Raw genomic sequence first — 16,710 nt, 5'->3', positions numbered from 1 at the left:
GTGAGGTTTTTTTTTTTTTTTTTTCCTATCAGTAAAGCTAAGTTTTATAGGCGTAAATGATTCAAAGTTGCATGCATTGTTTCTGCAATGTCTTCAATTTTTTATAATTATTTTTAGAACAATGATTAGATCATGGGTAAAGAGCCATTCATCTCTACAAGTTAGGTAAGCAAATCACAATTTGACATGTATACTCCTTGTGTACGTACAGAGGAGCCAAGCATTTTCCAAATTCAATAATAGTAAACTGACTAAACTCTTTGCTTGTATCGAATAGTAAAAGTCAGCCGCCCAAAAAATTTAAAATACCGTGATTTAGACAATATGAAAATTCAAAGAACTTACGTGGACAAATATAGGTGAACTTTTATAGGTTCTTTTTTTCTTTTTGTTCTTGGATTTAGTGAATTTGGGTTTAGCCTTTCCAAATTAGGTTGCCCAACAACTGCACTTTTGTGGATTTCTTAAACTCGGTCAAAGTAAATCAAAACTTAGAGAAACACTCATATACAGCATACTTCTAAGTTTTTAACCCATTCAACCCGTCCATGCCCACCCTTATTGGATTGTTGATGAAGACAAAAGTAGGGAAAATCATACTATGATCCTAGTGGCTAGTAGTACTGCGCCTGAGATGGATTGCAAAGGGGCATCTGTATAGCAGTTTGTTTTTCTTACTACTTTCTACAAAAGAGCATCTGAAACAGAAAAGCCATTCATTCAGGATCGATCGGGCCCATATTATCTAGTTTCTAGAATCTCTGAACTCATTTTATTACTAAAAAGTATTACACTTAAAAAGTACTTGACAGCATTTGTATAATCTTTTGTGTTTTCTCCACTACTACTACTACACCTTTTGTAATTGAATATTGAGACACCAAATTATGACCACATATCATAACAAATGTAAATTTGGATTGTTTGGTAAGTGACCTTTTACATGCAACAAGAGGAAGGTAGAAAACCTATTGTAAGGAAAACAAAGGAATATGATATGCAAAATGGATCAATTATTTAGTTATTTTGGATCCCACGTCATGCAGAGTGGAAGTGTTCCTTTACCTTAAGCCTTTATATTCCCTCTATAGTAATTAAAGATTTAGTCTTCGAGGCAATGTGTATGCATACACAAAAATTGTTATGAACTCATTACTTTTTTTACCTACACATATTTCCAATCTGTATATTAAAACGATTCTCTTAACAGTGATGTACCGCATGCATTGTATAGAGAATAACTAAATTGGGTTAACAAATGGGATACCTAATGTGACAAAAATACTTTATGAAGCTGACCATATAATGCATTACTTTTTCGGTAAGCATTCCAACTCAAAGTTAGAAAACAGAAACCATGTCATCATCATCATGCATCCATTAAAAGAGCAAGTAGTTAAGATCATTCACTCGACAAGCAGCCAATTCAGCCAAAATTTATTGCAGATGTTGGTGTCATTGTCCAATATCCTACTAATCATTAAAATTAAAGAAGCAGTCAAGATTGCAAATGGCATATTAAACTGATGTTCTAGCTAAGTACAAGTACAAAGCTTACAGCTACAATATGGTATATAATATAATCTCCTGAAATAGTACTAAAACCCATGTGAAATTTATGAAAATGGCAAGCAACATGCAAATTGTCAGTATTAATTCTTGTGGTTTGAGGATGCTGCGTCATCTCCAGGTGAGAAAGTTCCAAGTACGACGTGGTCCGAATGGTGTTTGTGTGTGTGTGCCAAAATATTCTTGCTGTACATGTACTTAACCCCCATGAAATCCGCAATGAAGCTTTTAGCCGATTTGCAGTCGCATGGCTACCACTATCTTGTAGAATTTATGAACAAGGGCAAAAGAACCAATGATCCCAGGACCCATTTCTCAAAATTTCACTGCTGTGATTTGCACAATATGAATATATGATGTCCTAGACTGAGATAACAAACATTCTAAGTGTGAAAGGTTCAAAAAGAGGCCAAATGGGGAGCTCTGATTTTGTGAGTAGAGGTAAATTAATCCTTTTTATCAGTGAAGCTACGAGCCCCACATTATTTGTAGGGACCTCTTTAGCTTAGATTAAAAACTGCCTATAATATTATAAAGCATGCGCAGTACTCCATATATTTCCTTATAATCTATGATGATTGTAGGTAGTACTGTTGTTAATTTATCTAAACATGCATGCATATCTCTCTTGCACATGCGTGCGTGTGCACACACTCACACTTAATATTCAGAACCTCTTGATCATAAACATCTGTTAGTCCATATGCGAAAACCCAAATGTAGCTCACAGTTAATCTACCTTTAATTCAAATATATCATATAATTGATTCATTGAAATGACCTCTATAAATACATACTACTAAGTACTAACTAATGATCTGCTCATTTATCTCCAATATAAGCTAAAGTCCCAAATTCCCAATGGCAACACCCTTCACCAATACCACTTTCCTTTTCTTCCTTCTACTCATTTCAATGTTCTTGAATTTCAACCAAATCCTAGCCAGGCAGAGGCCCAGTAGTACTTCCCTTGTACTAGGTCTAACACATTCTCGAACTTCCCTTCTAACTCCAAAAGCCGTGGCTAATTCGAAAAAGAAACCATCAACACAAGTGTACTCTGACATGATGGAGCCATTGAGGGAAGTTAGAGATGGGTATTTGATATCTCTTAATTTGGGGACACCCCCACAAGTCATTCAAGTATATATGGATACTGGGAGTGACCTTACTTGGGTTCCTTGTGGGAATCTTTCTTTTGGTTGCATAGATTGTGATGACTATAGGAACAATAAGCTAATGCCTACTTTCTCTCCTTCTGCTTCTTCTTCATCACTCAGAGACCTCTGTGGTAGCTCCTTTTGCATTGACATCCATAGCTCTGATAACTCAATCGACCCATGCACCATGGCCGGTTGCTCACTCACTACCCTTCTTAAGGGCACATGCTCTAGACCATGCCCTTCATTTGCTTACACTTATGGTGCAGGTGGGGTTGTCACAGGGACACTTGGTAGAGACACACTTCGGGTTCATGGAATTAGTAGCCCCAATGTCACTAGGGAAATTCCCAAGTTCTGTTTTGGGTGCATTGGGTCTACTTATAGAGAGCCTATTGGAATTGCAGGGTTTGGTAGGGGATCACTTTCCCTCCCATCACAACTTGGGTTCCTACAAAAGGGCTTCTCTCACTGCTTCTTGGATTTCAAGTATGCAAACAACCCTAACATTTCAAGTCCACTAGTTCTAGGAGATGTTGCCATTTCTTCTAAAGATAACTTGCAATTCACTCCAATGTTGAAGAGTCCCATGTACCCAAACAACTACTACATTGGTCTAGAGGCTATCACAATAGGTAACATCAGTGCAATTACACAAGCACCCGTAACCTTGAGAGAGTTTGATTCACAAGGTAATGGGGGATTGTTGATTGACTCGGGAACCACTTACACTCATTTGCCTGAGCCTTTTTACTCAGACCTCCTCTCAGTCCTCCAGTCAGTGATAGCATATCCTAGAGCCAAGGAAATGGAGATAAGGACCTCTTTTGATCTTTGTTATGAAGTCCCATATACAATCAGTACTTTCCCAGATCACCAAGACCTCTTTCCTTCAATCACTTTCCATTTCTTGAATAATGTGAGTCTGGTATTGCCCCAAGGAAACTACTTCTATGCTATGGGGGCTCCAATTAACTCCACTGTGGTGAAATGTCTGTTGTTCCAAAGCATGGATGATGGGGATTATGGGCCTGCTGGGGTGTTTGGGAGCTTCCAGCAACAAAATGTGGAGGTTGTGTATGACCTGGAGAAACAGAGAATTGGGTTTCAACCAATGGACTGTGCTTCAGCTGCAGCCTCTCAAGGACTTCACAAGAAATAGTTAATTAATCCCAGTGGTAGTTGATGGTATATGGTTCTTGCTGTTATGCTGCTGCACTTTTCAGCAGACAAAATAGTGAGGCAGGCAGGCTTGGAAGTTTGGATATTTGAATAATTGATGTATTTCTTTAGTTTCCTTTTCTTTAATTGATGAATTTTGGTTGTTTGTACTTGGATAAATCATTGTTAAATCGATTTCCATGCTTATATGATCTCAGATGGTCAAGAAAATGAGCTGTTTATATTCCCATTGCTTGGTGACGAGGTAACAAATTGAAGTGGAGAAACATTAATTTTCTGTGACGAGGTTTATATGTGACCATGCACACGCAAAATAATAAAATAGATAAATAGAGACATAACATATGCCAAAAAGTGTTCAAGGAATATATCTTTGGCAACTGTTGAATACTGTGGTGGATCTTCCATGTATTAAATTATTAATTAATTAGTCCCAAGGTTATTATGATATTGCAGTCAATATATAGTTAGATAGATGGGGGTGTGATTAGACTCAGTGTTAGGCTTGCAAGGATGTGAAGAGTCAGATCTTCATGCTAAAAAAAATGCTGCCTCGCACCTTCCGGTTTTGAATAATCACATGTGTGGTTCTCACCTCTATTAGAGAGATAAGAGATAATCAACAAAGTAATAATTGAGATGGTCCAAATAGTAATACTCTTCGGCTTTGAAATAGCAATACTCTTCAGCTTTGGTCCCACTAATCAGGTTACTTGTGCATTATTTGGAACAATATAAACTACACAACATCATGGAACAATTTAGCACTTCCTCCAACAACACATTAGTATTTTCACTGTGAGAGTAAGATATAGATTCTTTTCTTTTTTTGGTCGAAGTAGTAAAGATATAGCTTCAAAACAAACATGGTGCGGGGGTTCACAGCCCAAGTATACAGCCCACTGTCAGTGTAGTCGACGATGACCATCAAGGAGACGTTATTAAGGTGCTACAAGAGAAAATGGACTTTGAAATCCTTATTTTCTTAATCCATCACAACACAATTCTACAGAGTAATTTTCACGAAATACTTGGCAGTGGAAAGATTACTTCAACAAATGTTAGAATTTTGACTGATTTTGACTTTATAGTTTCCACTAAAATTATGTTTGCCTCTCATCAAGGAACAAGCATTCTTATTATTCACCACTAAATCTGGGTATTTGCAGCTCAGAGTTAGCATGCCAAACCATTTCATTACATGAAAAGACAATCTCCATATGCTTCTCACACCTTGTGAAGATCATTTCTAAACAAACATGCATATACAAATCTGAATAAATGTACACATACATAGGAAACTAGATAGCTGATACATCACTTTCCACTGTGGTTTAATCGAGCTATTATGCAAATACTGACCAGGCAGCGACCTAAAGCACCAAAGAACCTCTAAGAGCAACAGGACGAGCTTGCGACTCTTTCAGAGGGTCTATCCATAAGAACCATTCCTGCAGGGTTCTGCACAGGCTGCACTCGAGGTAATCTCTTTGCTGTATCCAAAACAGAAGAAAACCATAATAATCAGATCATGAATTTTGTTGAAACGAAAACCAAATATGCAGAAATACTCGAGTAAAGCCATTTTTTAACAGAAGTTAATTTCTCAGGTGAAATGGGTAGATGTTATTGGCTTTTAGAAAGACCCTAAAATGTCCAGCATAAGTATATTGAAGAAAACTTCTGCATAAATTACTTGATGCCAACAGCAATCTGGTAAAATCTGCAGGAAATTTTTTTTAAAAAATCCAACACAAATACGTAGAAGTGTAGAACATTTGGAACTTATGATTCAGATGCTGACCAATGAATCTGAAAACTAATTTTGTGCTAAAATTCATTTCTAGGTTTTCTTTCAAAGCTTTTAAGATCCATCCCACTAAAAAGTACCTATCTCATAGAAAATGTCATTGACATTGTCTGCAGTTTTTGCAGAGGTTTCCAAGAAGAAAAGGCCATTCTCCTGAGCATATGCCTGTGCGTCCTGCAACAGCAGCAAAAATTATATGAGCAACGCTCAAAATGTATAAACATATAACACAAAAACATTATAGTCAAATTAGTTCCAATAATCTGTCACTTTTATAGTTTTAAACCATCTTCAAGCCAGAGACGCTCTCTAGACATAGTTTGTCCAGCTTTTTGGTTTACCCTATTTTTTCAGTAACAGCTTATGGAAAATAGACAACATGACCAATTGGCCTTTAAGAAGTAGTAAGGTGAAAAACATCATTTTCTTTTCCTCTTTCCTTTATTTGCTGCAAAATTTAGTTTTATGTATATATGATTCTGCCACCATTAAGCATAACCACCGATAAGGAGGAGAAAAACCAAAAAAAAAAAAAAAAAACAGCTTGCAATTATCGATATCATATAATGAGATGTCATATCTCCCATAAATTTTGTATCCAACCCTTTTTTTCTAAGGGGTGGATACAAGATAGGAGAAGTGGCATATATTACTATAAGAATGCGACTGAAAAATAATGTCCAACATTAGCATAAGCATAAATTACTATAAGAAGAATGGAACTGTAAAAGTTACACGAAGGGGCAGATCACCAAAAATATTTCCATGTGTATCTTTGAATTTTTCAAATTCATTGATCCGGAAAAGCTGCTTTATTTTTCAAGAACTAAGGATTTTTGACAGGAAAAATCAAGAGTGCTACAAAATTCAACCAGTAAGCATAACAATAAAAAAACAGAAAATGATAAACTTACCTCTGCTGCCACTTTCCTTGCCTCAACCAGATCTGCTTTATTCCCAGCTAGTGCCATAACCATGTTCGGATTGCCTTGTCATAAGGGAAAAAATCAAATTATATAGAATTAAAGTCATATTGGAGGAAATAAAGAAGCTAGTACCACAATTAGTGTAAAGAAGTTAGTATGCCCCACCAATTAAAAGAATATAATCACAGTTACAGTCAATGACTACCACCGGATGAAGTTGTCCAAAACAGCCATGAAAGAGACAAATATATAAATAGAAGGATATCTAAATCACAACAAGAAAGTGCAAACAATACCTTGTGATTTAAGCTCTACCACCCAATTTTTTGCTCGCTCAAATGAAGCCTACAAGAGAAGAAATAAAGTTGCATTTCTGTTAAGTTGTATTTGACTAAATAATATCACAACAGCAAAACTAAAATATTTCACCGGTAAATGAGACTACTTGGTAAAGATACAAAAATATTAAACACATGAAACACAAAAACAATTTAAATGATAAGATGTCGGACAGAAAGCAAATTGTCAACTAGGGAAGACTGAAAAATGCCAAACAGCCAACGAATTGAAAAAAGATTGTCCTAAATCACTAGCAAGAACTTTCTAGCTGAATTTTCTGCTATAACCTACACACTCCATCTATCTAGCTGAATTTTAAATCTACTAATTATAAAAAATATAAGATGCATTCTGTGAATCCGAAATTCAATGCATTTGTCCAAGTGGGGGATGGAATCAGCTTTAGCTTCAGACCTCAAAGGTCACACCACTTGCTTCAGAAGGTCCATTGCCTCACCCTCAACTTCACCATCAGAAACACGATAAATTTCAAGGAAATCAAACATTTCTGAATATACTCACTGTATTTGTTAAATCATACACAATTATTGCAGCAGCCGCTCCTCTATAATACATTGGCGCCAAACTATGGTACCTCTCTTGACCTGCTGTATCCCAAATCTCAAATTTTACAGTTGCGTCATTTACAGCCAATGTTTGTGAGAAGAAGGCAGCACCTATTGTTGATTCCTACAATATCATATAACAAAGTAAGGTCCTGGATCAAAAAGAAAAAGGTTTCCTTTAAAAATTATAGAAACCCAGAGTTTCACAATAGAACCAACCTGAAATTCAATGAATTGCCCTTTTACAAAGCGCAACACTAGACTAGACTTCCCAGCTCCGACATCCCCAAGAAGCACCTGAATCACAATATCAAACATCACTCTAGAGATCAGAAAAGGAAATTACCAAGGAAAAATAATAAACAAATAAAAGAGGACTTTCCATCACATAATGCTAAACTACATATGCTTCCATCTAAAAGAATTAGTATATTAAAGAACCAAAAATCAAATAACCTTGACACCAAACATTCTCTTTATTCAAGAAAGCTATAATACTTGCCCCAATCACAGTATTATTATATTTATTCTCATAGACCTTCGGGTTCACAATATCATAACAGACCAAGATAAACAACAACACAGAAAAGTGAAAAATTTGGCCTTTTGCCCAAACCGCTAGAAAACTTAATAAATTTTCAGTCGCCTTTCTTGTTGTGGGATACTGACAAGAAGTTCGATATGCATCATTACCTAGTCTTAGACAGAAAACAAGGTACATGAACAAGAAAACTACCTTATATCAAATCCTAGAGCCCAAAACATACCATTGAACAACAACTGCAGCAACAATAATAAAATATGCGAGCATCTGAATATCAGGCATAATCATGCAGAACAACATCGAAGATAACAAATGTTGACAATCCAAAATTTACAGCTGACCCATATCAGATAATTGATCATCCAAACAAATTCCATGATAAACAAACAAAACCCACATCAGAATTCTCATAGAATCCCAAACAGACCGATCAAAATTACAAACTTTCCTAGAAACCTAAACGAAATTAGAGATAATCAAAACAGGACCATATCAAGAACATAACAGACCAATCAAACTCGCAAAATTCGATAAAATTAAACAGAAAGCAAGCTCAAGAAAGGGGTTTTATTCAGAGACAGAAATCCAGACCAATTTGGCATTGATGTTCTTGTTCCCAGTGGTGGCCATGAGAGTCGTGGATCGAAAGATCAGAAGAATTGAGCAGAATTGAAGCAGACCGCAGACTTTGACAAAGAAGAAAGAAGGGTTTGAATGTTTGATGCAAGCAACAGCAAAAGGCAAAAGAGGAAGGATCCTAAACAAGACCAAGTACCAACCCTTCTCTCTCTCTCTCTCTCTCTCTCTCTCTCTCTCTCTCTCTCTCTCTCTCTCGGTTTTACACTTTTACTGAAGCAATTGTTTTTTGTTTTGTTTTGTTTTTTTTTTCTACGAAGACTTCCGTGGATTTAACATAACATATTCCATTGTTTTCCACGTAGCAAGCATTCGAAAAATCTTTTTCCTTTTTTTTTTTTTTTAATGTATAGGCCTAACGGCCGGCCCAGCCCATCCCCCATTACTTGGCTCCCACTTGGGCACGTATCTATAATATGGGCTCACTGGACGGCGCCGACAACAATTTTAGGCCCAATAAATTTGATAGACGGGCCTACTTATTTTGAGGGATGACAAAGAGGCTCGGCCTCCAAAGTTTTGAACCATCTCAACTCATTATCTAGCTGATCATCTTTCTAATAGATGCAAGACTACCAACAAAGAGATCGGTTGAAAAACAAATAGTTAAGTTTTCGAAACTCATGCATAGGATCTTGGCCTTCTTAAGAGGGATTCCTTTTTACTTGAACCATAAGGGATTGTATAGTTGTGTTATCTAACTTTTTAATTTTTAGATGTACATTTAAAATAAGCATAATTGAAATTTGTTTGACTATTTGATTATCATCTCGATTATTTTTAATATTTATTGGGAATATCTTGTTCGTCAATTTATTAATCATAGTTAGATAATCAAATAGTTTATGATTTAATTAATTTTTATGTAAGAATGATTGTTGAGTAGAAATATAATAAATTAACGGTTAACATCATTAAATTGCATTAAGGTTGAGCCCGCGGACGATCCTATACTATTCTTATCAAAATGAATCCCTCTTCAGAAACTCCTTCCTCATACATATAAAAAACTGAGTTTTATTTTTGCGAACTAAATACTTTTTTATAAAGAAGACTTTAAAAAAGTCTTTGTGTGTTGGGAACTTTGTTGAAAGTGGACAAGATTATTGAGCTAGAAATAAAAAAGGAAGAAAAAAGGGAAATGTGGGTGTTTTTATATGAAAGGGGGAAAAGGCTGAAAATAGACATTATGTCCAAGCTCCCTGTGATGCTCTCCAAGGGAAAAAGGTGCAACTTTAGTACAGTAGAACCCTTTTGTCAGAGTCAGAAGCACACACAGCGAGCGAGGCTACCAAATTAGCCGATAATGACCCTCTCCTCCCTCAGCTCTCTCAGTCACACACAGTCACACAGCAAAATCAACTTTTGCAACAGCCTTCCACAGGAGAATACCAAGAACGTCGTCACCAATAATAACAACAAAGATGGCATTTTCGTAATTGTCATCCCGAGCCCTCAGAGAGATCATTGACTAGTCGCCTTTGACCAGTCTTTTGGGAAGCACTTGTGATCTGTGTGGTCTCTGCAGTACTGCTCAGAAACTCCAGCTACATTTCTCTCTCTCACATCTGTACCTCATAAATGATATAGATGAACAATTCTAATTAGATCTAGTCCCACAGTCTCCACTGCGTGAACTACACTGTCCAATCATCATCATCATACATTTATATGATATGTGGAGTGCATGCATGGGACCAAATTTCATATGAGATACACACATTACACATTTGTTTTTTTTTTGTTGAGAAACTCACACATTACACATTTTAAAATCTTTGAGAAAACTACATTATGACCAGATCAAAGATATGGCAACAAGGTTGTGTAGCTCAACTGAAGATCATATACATCCACATATTTGGTTTATGTTACAAATGCATATAGCATACAAATAGATAACGGTAAAAAAAATTTACCCTAATAGTGAAATGTGAATTAACCATCTAGATGAAAGAGTTAGAAATGTGTACGTACGTAGGATAAGGGAAATCAATCAAATTAATAATTATTTCTTGGTGATCTGCTCGATGATGTATAGTACTGGTAAACACCATATGGCTGCAGACTATAGGGAAGTCCATGGTTATCGAATTAGATTATTTGGTAATTACTACAAGTCCATTATATATGGTGATTAATTAGCTAGATTGGCATTATGTGTGAATATATGAGATAATTTTTTTAAAGAAAAAAACCCAATACATAATTAAAAATTTAGAATCATTAGCAAGTGAATCCAATAACTTGATCAATTACTAAAACACAAATGGCTTTATCCAATCATAATTAAGGAAAATAAAACAAATTAATGGGTTGTTAAATTATGTACAATCAACCGAATGGGATTAGAATGCCCTCTCTCTCTATCTTAATTATCTTATATAAATAGAAATTAAGTATTGTGTATTATGATGATGATGATCACTTTGGAGCTGATTGGTTGTTGTTGTTGTTGGAAGCCAAGGCATGGATGGAATTTGCTAGCTTGTTAATGGCATCAACAAGGCCATTAATGCCTTGCCTGTGGATCTCTGTCTTTGACTCCTCAATTTGTAGCCTTCTCTCATGCAAACTCAAAAGATCTCTGTGCCTCCTCTCTTCTCTCTCCTCACAACCCTGAAGTGCTTCTGCAATGATGGAAGCACCTCTGGAGATGGCAGTGCCCACTTCACTTGAGGTGCTTGCACTCACAGTTCCACTGGTTCCCTCTCCACCTCCACCTCTTGCTCTCCTCCTCCTTTTGGCTGGTGAGTCTGAATGCTCACTTGTATCAGAATCTGAGCTTTCACACAGTCTCCAAAAGGGTAAAAATGTGGAACCAAATCAACCAATCAATACTAACTGAATATTATGTTTAATTATTACCAATGCACACAAATTAAAATTATCAACAGTAGTACTGAGTACTGAGAGATCCACCAGTCTGCTAGTACTGTCACCTTTTTTTCTTTTGCATTACAATTAGTTTTTCATTGGAAGTACAGAAATTCTGTATTAGTGAAGAAATTGGCATCAAAGATAAACAGAAACACCTGTATATGATCAGTAGCAAAAAGTTGCTTTAAGCTTTTGCTTCAGAGACAATATATAGTACTAAAAGAGATTAATTTTATGCATATATTTGCTTCACAAATTTGGTGGAATGAAAATGAAAACTGCAATAATAATGGAGACTGCAGCTTTAATTCTTCTAGCTAGAGAGAGGGAAAGAGAGAGAGAGAGTACCTACTGAGGGCATAGGCTGTGAGTAAGGAAGAGGATGTGGTGGTTGAGCTGCCAGTGGTGCTGGTGCCGGTGCTGGTGGTGGTGGTAGAAGTGGTAATGCTGCAATTGGTGGAGCTGAGATGTGATGTTGCAGCACTAGAGGAGGCTGAAGAGCTGAAGGCTGATGATGAAGACTACTTATAGGTCTCTCCATCCCATACCCTATGTTGGGATTGGGATTGGGATTGGAAGAAGTAGCTGCAGAAACAGAAGCACCACTCACCACTCTCTGATGATGCCCTTGTTCTTTTTTCTCCACCACCTCAACCAAAGCCTCATATATTTGAGGCACCATGTTTGTAGGCAAGTTCCTATCTTTCCTCTCATTCTTCTCAAGCTTCCAGTAAGATGCTTCCTTCCCATCCCTTATCTCAGCTGCATTCTTCCTCTCATACTCCCTCACCTTCTTGTAATCCCTCATGAGGTTGTCCCACTTGTCATTGCACTGGTTTTGACTTCTCAGACACCCTTTTCCCCAACAATAATCTTCTACCCATTTCCATCTAAGCTCAGCTGGTTTGCTAATTGATCTTGTTTGATGATCACCACTACTACTGTCCCCACTTGATCTCTTCATTAATCTTCTCTCATCATCCATCTTCTTTGCCTCAATCAGAACCATTGTCTCCCCCACTGTCCAGTTCCCTTTCCTGTAGTCCCTCATTATAGTACTAGTACTGTTACCTCCTTGATCAGCCATCACCAAAATGCATGCACCACCCTAACCAATACTAAAATACATACACATTTCTACACACAGGGAGAGGGAGAGGGAGAGGGAGAGGGAGAGGGGGATCGAGTCTTTAAAGAACAGGAGGGAAAAAAATGGTCTAATGGGTCTTTATGGGGGGATTGATTTTGATGTAGGCTTGTGGTGTTCAAACCAGTCAAATCTCACCCTAAGAATGCTAATATAGGTAAAATGCCATTAATGGGTTTGCCTTATAATGGATCTATGACCCTTAAAACATCACTCTTGAGGCCACTGTTGATGTTGGCATGCATGTTGTGGTTTTGTGGGTGCCTCTTTGCATCTAGAGGTGATGAGAAATGAGAAATATTGGAAGCAAAGATGAGCTACCTGAAGTTTTCACCATATGTGTCTTTTTTTCTTCTCTCTATATTTTCTATTGTTTCTTTTGTCTTAAAATTTGCAACCTTTTTGAGCTTAAGGATTGATTTGCACCCTTTAAAATCTTCAAAGATTAAAGTTCAAATCTGAATCTACTTATTCAAACCACTGCTCCCCACAGTGAGGGAAATAAAGAAAGAGAGAGAGAGAGAGATAGATAGTACCATTATAAGAAAAGGCCAAGCAAATCCATTCAAACTGACATCAACAAACCCCAAAAATTTTCAGAGAAAAGATTCAGTGCTTGCAGGCACTGGAGAGTGGCTGCATGACTACCACTACCCGGCCCCTACACGTGGTGTAGCCTCCCATCATCACACCCGTTCGAATTGCAGAACTTCTTTTTTCTTTTTAGCATAATTGCAACTAGAGTTTCTTCATGATCAACAGAAAAATTTCTGTTTAGAAAACTAAACATATATTTTGGTATATGTCAAGACTGTGTCCTAGTATAAGTGTGGGTTAAGACGAGGATATGAAATCGATCTCAACCCTCATCTCACATATATAATGACTTCATCTTGCCATTTTGGTTCTTTCAAGTTTAAAGCATATTATTTTTCTAAATTTTTAGATAAATAATTAAACGCAGGTCCAACGAGGATAGATAAACTAGTTATATTTTTTACAAGAAAAATCTTTCAATTAAAATAGATTAAATGCATATATACTATAAATAAGAGAATCTTTTAATTGATTCTTCAATAGCTTTATTATATATAGTATATTGACTTAAATGTATTTTATGATCATATGAATTGACTTAAAATGTTGAGGACCAATTTTATTGCAATGATGGGTTGAGCATTGTTGTGCATGTTGGTGCGCAAAAGACCATTTTTTTTTCTTCTCTTCTTTACTTGGGGAAGAAGATCTAGCAGAATAAATCTACATCAAAAGCCTACAAATGATTAAGAATCCTAATCATTTAGATTTAGTTAAGCCTCTTAATCCCATGCTACCATGCAAGAATGTTAAAATAATTAATTGCCCATGTGGCACGAAACGAAACCCTTCAACTTGAGCAAATTTACCAAACAACCCCAGAACTTAGATGTTATTGGAATTAGAGGACAGTTTTGTTCTTTATGGGAAATACAGATGTGAATTTCGTCTTTTCAGAATATATATGTTCATTTATATTTACGGCCACGTCAGCAAATTAATCATCCCAGCTAGGGTAGGGGGGTGTACCATATGTGATATATGTGACAGAGTTAGTTTGACCAGTGTTTGACCAGAGAGGACAGGTCCATGGGGTCGTGAATCCCCGACTAGTCCCTTTCGTTCTTAGTTTTTGGACTCTAGCCTGCACTTTTTGGGTACAAAAACCAAGGGTACTATCGTCATTTACATGGGCTGGCTACTTGGCTCATGGCATTTATGATTTATGTGTGAATGTGGTCTCCATTGGCTATGATTTTAGCCGGGCCCTATCTGTCATTAATTAATTTTGGACTGTGATGAAGATGATGACTGTACAAAAAGAAAAAAAAGAACAGTTCCGTAACTTGCATTAATAAAACTAGTGTTTACTGTACATTATTAATTCAGAGTCCATGGTCTAAAGGTATGGGCATTGATTGGCGATGGTCGATCAAAATTTAATATCTTTTTTTGGTCTGAGAAAATTGAATAACTTTCATCACATGCCAAAATTGGTAAATGTGGATCAATCTGCATATGGACCAATGACATGGGTTTATTATGTACTTTCCATTTATAATTTTAAATAAAAGTATAACAGATTAATTCGCTAATATTCTGACCATAACTTTTAAAAAATTATTTTCTTCATTGCTTTTAGACAAAAATTCAAAAAGTTAAAGAAAATGAACATAAACTCTGGCATTTATACAGTCATACCAAGTTACCAACTAACTATGATAGTGATATTACTTTTTATAATATTGGAGATGTCACAACAAAAAAAAAAACGCAGACCTAACCGCCATGAATTCTTACATTTTTGTTTTGTTTTTTTTTATTTTTATAATTTAAAGAAATAATTTTATGTCTTGGCTTGTCCCTTTCAGTCAGAGGTAATATTGTTATTAAAAATACTATTTAAATTAGGTGTAGCCATCAATTGTTTGGGTGCATGTAGTGCAGCCCACAACAGTATGGCTGGGTCTGGCCCAGAACAAATTTATTATTGGATAGGACCTCCTAGGTGTTGTTTATAACAAGCCTAAAGAACCAAGACATGAACAGAACAGGAATACAATGGGGCCTTGCTAACCAACCAAGCCCTGTAACAAGACTTCATCTGGGCAGGTACATGTTAACAACAAGTAATGGGCCATATTGATGTTCCTTTTTTGTTATATTTGTTAGAAAAATGTTTGTCCAACAATGCTTCCTTAGGGGGGGCTATTCACACCACCCTAATCCACTAAGTTGACCACCCCACTTAAATTTTTACCCCTTTGTGCCCATTTTGCCCCTGCATTAAAAAAAAAAACCATTTCTCCAATTTTGGCCGGCCACCTCTCTCCACCGCCGCGGAGCTTCACGACGTCGATTAGCCGCGCACGGTGGTCGGATGAACAAGGGAAGACCACCGTTGGACTCGCCGTGACCTGGGGAACAAAACCCAAGTGGTCCGGCGTCTCAACTCTGCCGGAAAAGGAAGATCGCCGGCGAGGGGTCGTCGGGTCTTCGCCTGGGCCGATCGGGTCTTCGCCTGGGTGGGTGGGTCTTCACCTGGGTGGGTGGGTCTTCGCCTGGGAGGGGTGGGGTCGACCGGCGAAGGGGAGAGGTGGGGTCGCGCCGGCGGTGGGGAGGGGGTGGGGTTGCGCCAGCGGCGGGGAGGGGTGGCCGGCCAAAGTGGAGATGGTTTTTTTTTTTTTTTTAATGCAGGGGCAAAATGGGCACAAAGGGGCAAACATTTAAGTGAGGTGGTCAACTTAGTGGATTAGGGTGGTGTGCATAGCCCCCCCCCTTCTTCCTTACAAGCTAATAATAATTTTTTTTAATTAACAACTGTCTTTCACTAGAATAAATTATAAATTGAGGGTCTTGGACAAATTTCTCAACTTAATATGTATTAAATTGTAAATGACTTGTAATAACGAATGATTCATAATATTGAATGAATTTTACGGCCAAACATTATTTTTTTTTGAAATTTTAATTAAAAAAAAAACATAATTTACACACAAAAAAGAAAGCTAAGTGAAAAATTTAATAATCTCTAATATGTTACGGTTATGTTTCTTCACATGACACAATTTGGGACTATGAGAGGATTAACTAAAAACAGTTTCAAATTAATTATCGCATGTATGATATGCAATGATTTGTAAAATATATGATTAAAAGCACAATAAATTTGATGATTTAATAAAAAAAAATGTTAATGTGTCATGAATGCAACTATAGAACCAAAATTAAAATAATTGAAACTAGGGCTAATTATAAAAACCAAAAGTTAAATTTGGCCATAAAAAAATTCAAGTTTTAAAAAAATTGTGAAAAATGAAAGAAATGTGTTTGACGTATGACCGATAAACACGAAGTTAGTGTATATAGGAGTATTTTTTTTTTTTTTTTCTTTCGGAGTAGTTACCTACTTAC

General features: G+C 36.7%; 3 protein-coding genes across 4 annotated transcripts; 1 reads left to right on the top strand and 2 right to left on the bottom strand.

Moving 5' to 3' along the window:
• The first annotated feature begins 2,430 nt into the window (after positions 1-2,430).
• Positions 2,431-3,891, top strand: LOC147297363 (Eukaryotic aspartyl protease family protein). Its single transcript, XM_086230014.1, has one exon. The coding sequence runs from the start codon at positions 2,431-2,433 to the stop codon at positions 3,889-3,891; it is 1,461 nt and encodes a 486-aa protein (XP_086086140.1).
• A 1,139-nt stretch (positions 3,892-5,030) lies between these two features.
• LOC147297362 (ras-related protein RABF2b) lies at positions 5,031-8,947 on the bottom strand. Its single transcript, XM_086234944.1, has 8 exons — positions 8,931-8,947; positions 8,688-8,898; positions 7,772-7,849; positions 7,509-7,676; positions 6,944-6,992; positions 6,636-6,709; positions 5,802-5,895; positions 5,031-5,404 (listed from the first exon to the last, which is right to left on the bottom strand). Exons 2-8 carry the CDS (start codon positions 8,724-8,726, stop codon positions 5,304-5,306), a joined length of 603 nt encoding a protein of 200 aa, XP_086091070.1. The 5' UTR covers positions 8,727-8,898; positions 8,931-8,947; the 3' UTR covers positions 5,031-5,303.
• Positions 8,948-11,156: 2,209 nt separating this feature from the next.
• Positions 11,157-12,699, bottom strand: LOC147297361 (hydroxyproline-rich glycoprotein family protein). 2 transcript variants are annotated; one of them, XM_086229973.1, is made up of 2 exons: positions 11,961-12,699; positions 11,157-11,512 (listed from the first exon to the last, which is right to left on the bottom strand). In XM_086229973.1, the coding sequence occupies exons 1-2, from the start codon at positions 12,697-12,699 to the stop codon at positions 11,157-11,159; spliced, it is 1,095 nt and encodes a 364-aa protein (XP_086086099.1). The 2 variants fall into 2 exon arrangements, with proteins under 2 accessions (XP_086086099.1, XP_086086098.1); XM_086229972.1 differs by having other exon boundaries at positions 11,157-11,527; positions 11,964-12,699.
• Positions 12,700-16,710: the final 4,011 nt, after the last annotated feature.

Source organism: Dryas octopetala, chromosome 1 (genome assembly GCF_963921425.1).
Source record: "Dryas octopetala chromosome 1, drDryOcto1.1, whole genome shotgun sequence".
Lineage (NCBI taxonomy): Eukaryota > Viridiplantae > Streptophyta > Magnoliopsida > Rosales > Rosaceae > Dryas > Dryas octopetala.
The sequence above is the reverse complement of the archived record's forward strand: the minus strand, read 5'-3'. Positions and strand labels throughout refer to the sequence as shown.

Bases quoted from the DNA above. Each gene is read 5' to 3' on its own strand.
- LOC147297363 (XM_086230014.1), top strand. From the start codon at position 2,431: ATGGCAACACCCTTCACCAATACCACTTTCCTTTTCTTCCTTCTACTC.
- LOC147297362 (XM_086234944.1), bottom strand. From the start codon at position 8,726: ATGGCCACCACTGGGAACAAGAACATCAATGCCAAATTG. The intron at 7,677-7,771 runs GTTGGTTCTATT...ATGATATTGTAG, and splicing joins GGCAATTCATTGAATTTCAG to GAATCAACAATAGGTGCTGC. The intron at 6,710-6,943 runs GTATTGTTTGCA...CCTTATGACAAG, and splicing joins GGTAGAGCTTAAATCACAAG to GCAATCCGAACATGGTTATG.
- LOC147297361 (XM_086229972.1), bottom strand. From the start codon at position 12,699: ATGGCTGATCAAGGAGGTAACAGTACTAGTACTATAATGAGGGACTAC. The intron at 11,528-11,963 runs TAGGTACTCTCT...CCTTTTGGAGAC, and splicing joins CTCACAGCCTATGCCCTCAG to TGTGTGAAAGCTCAGATTCT.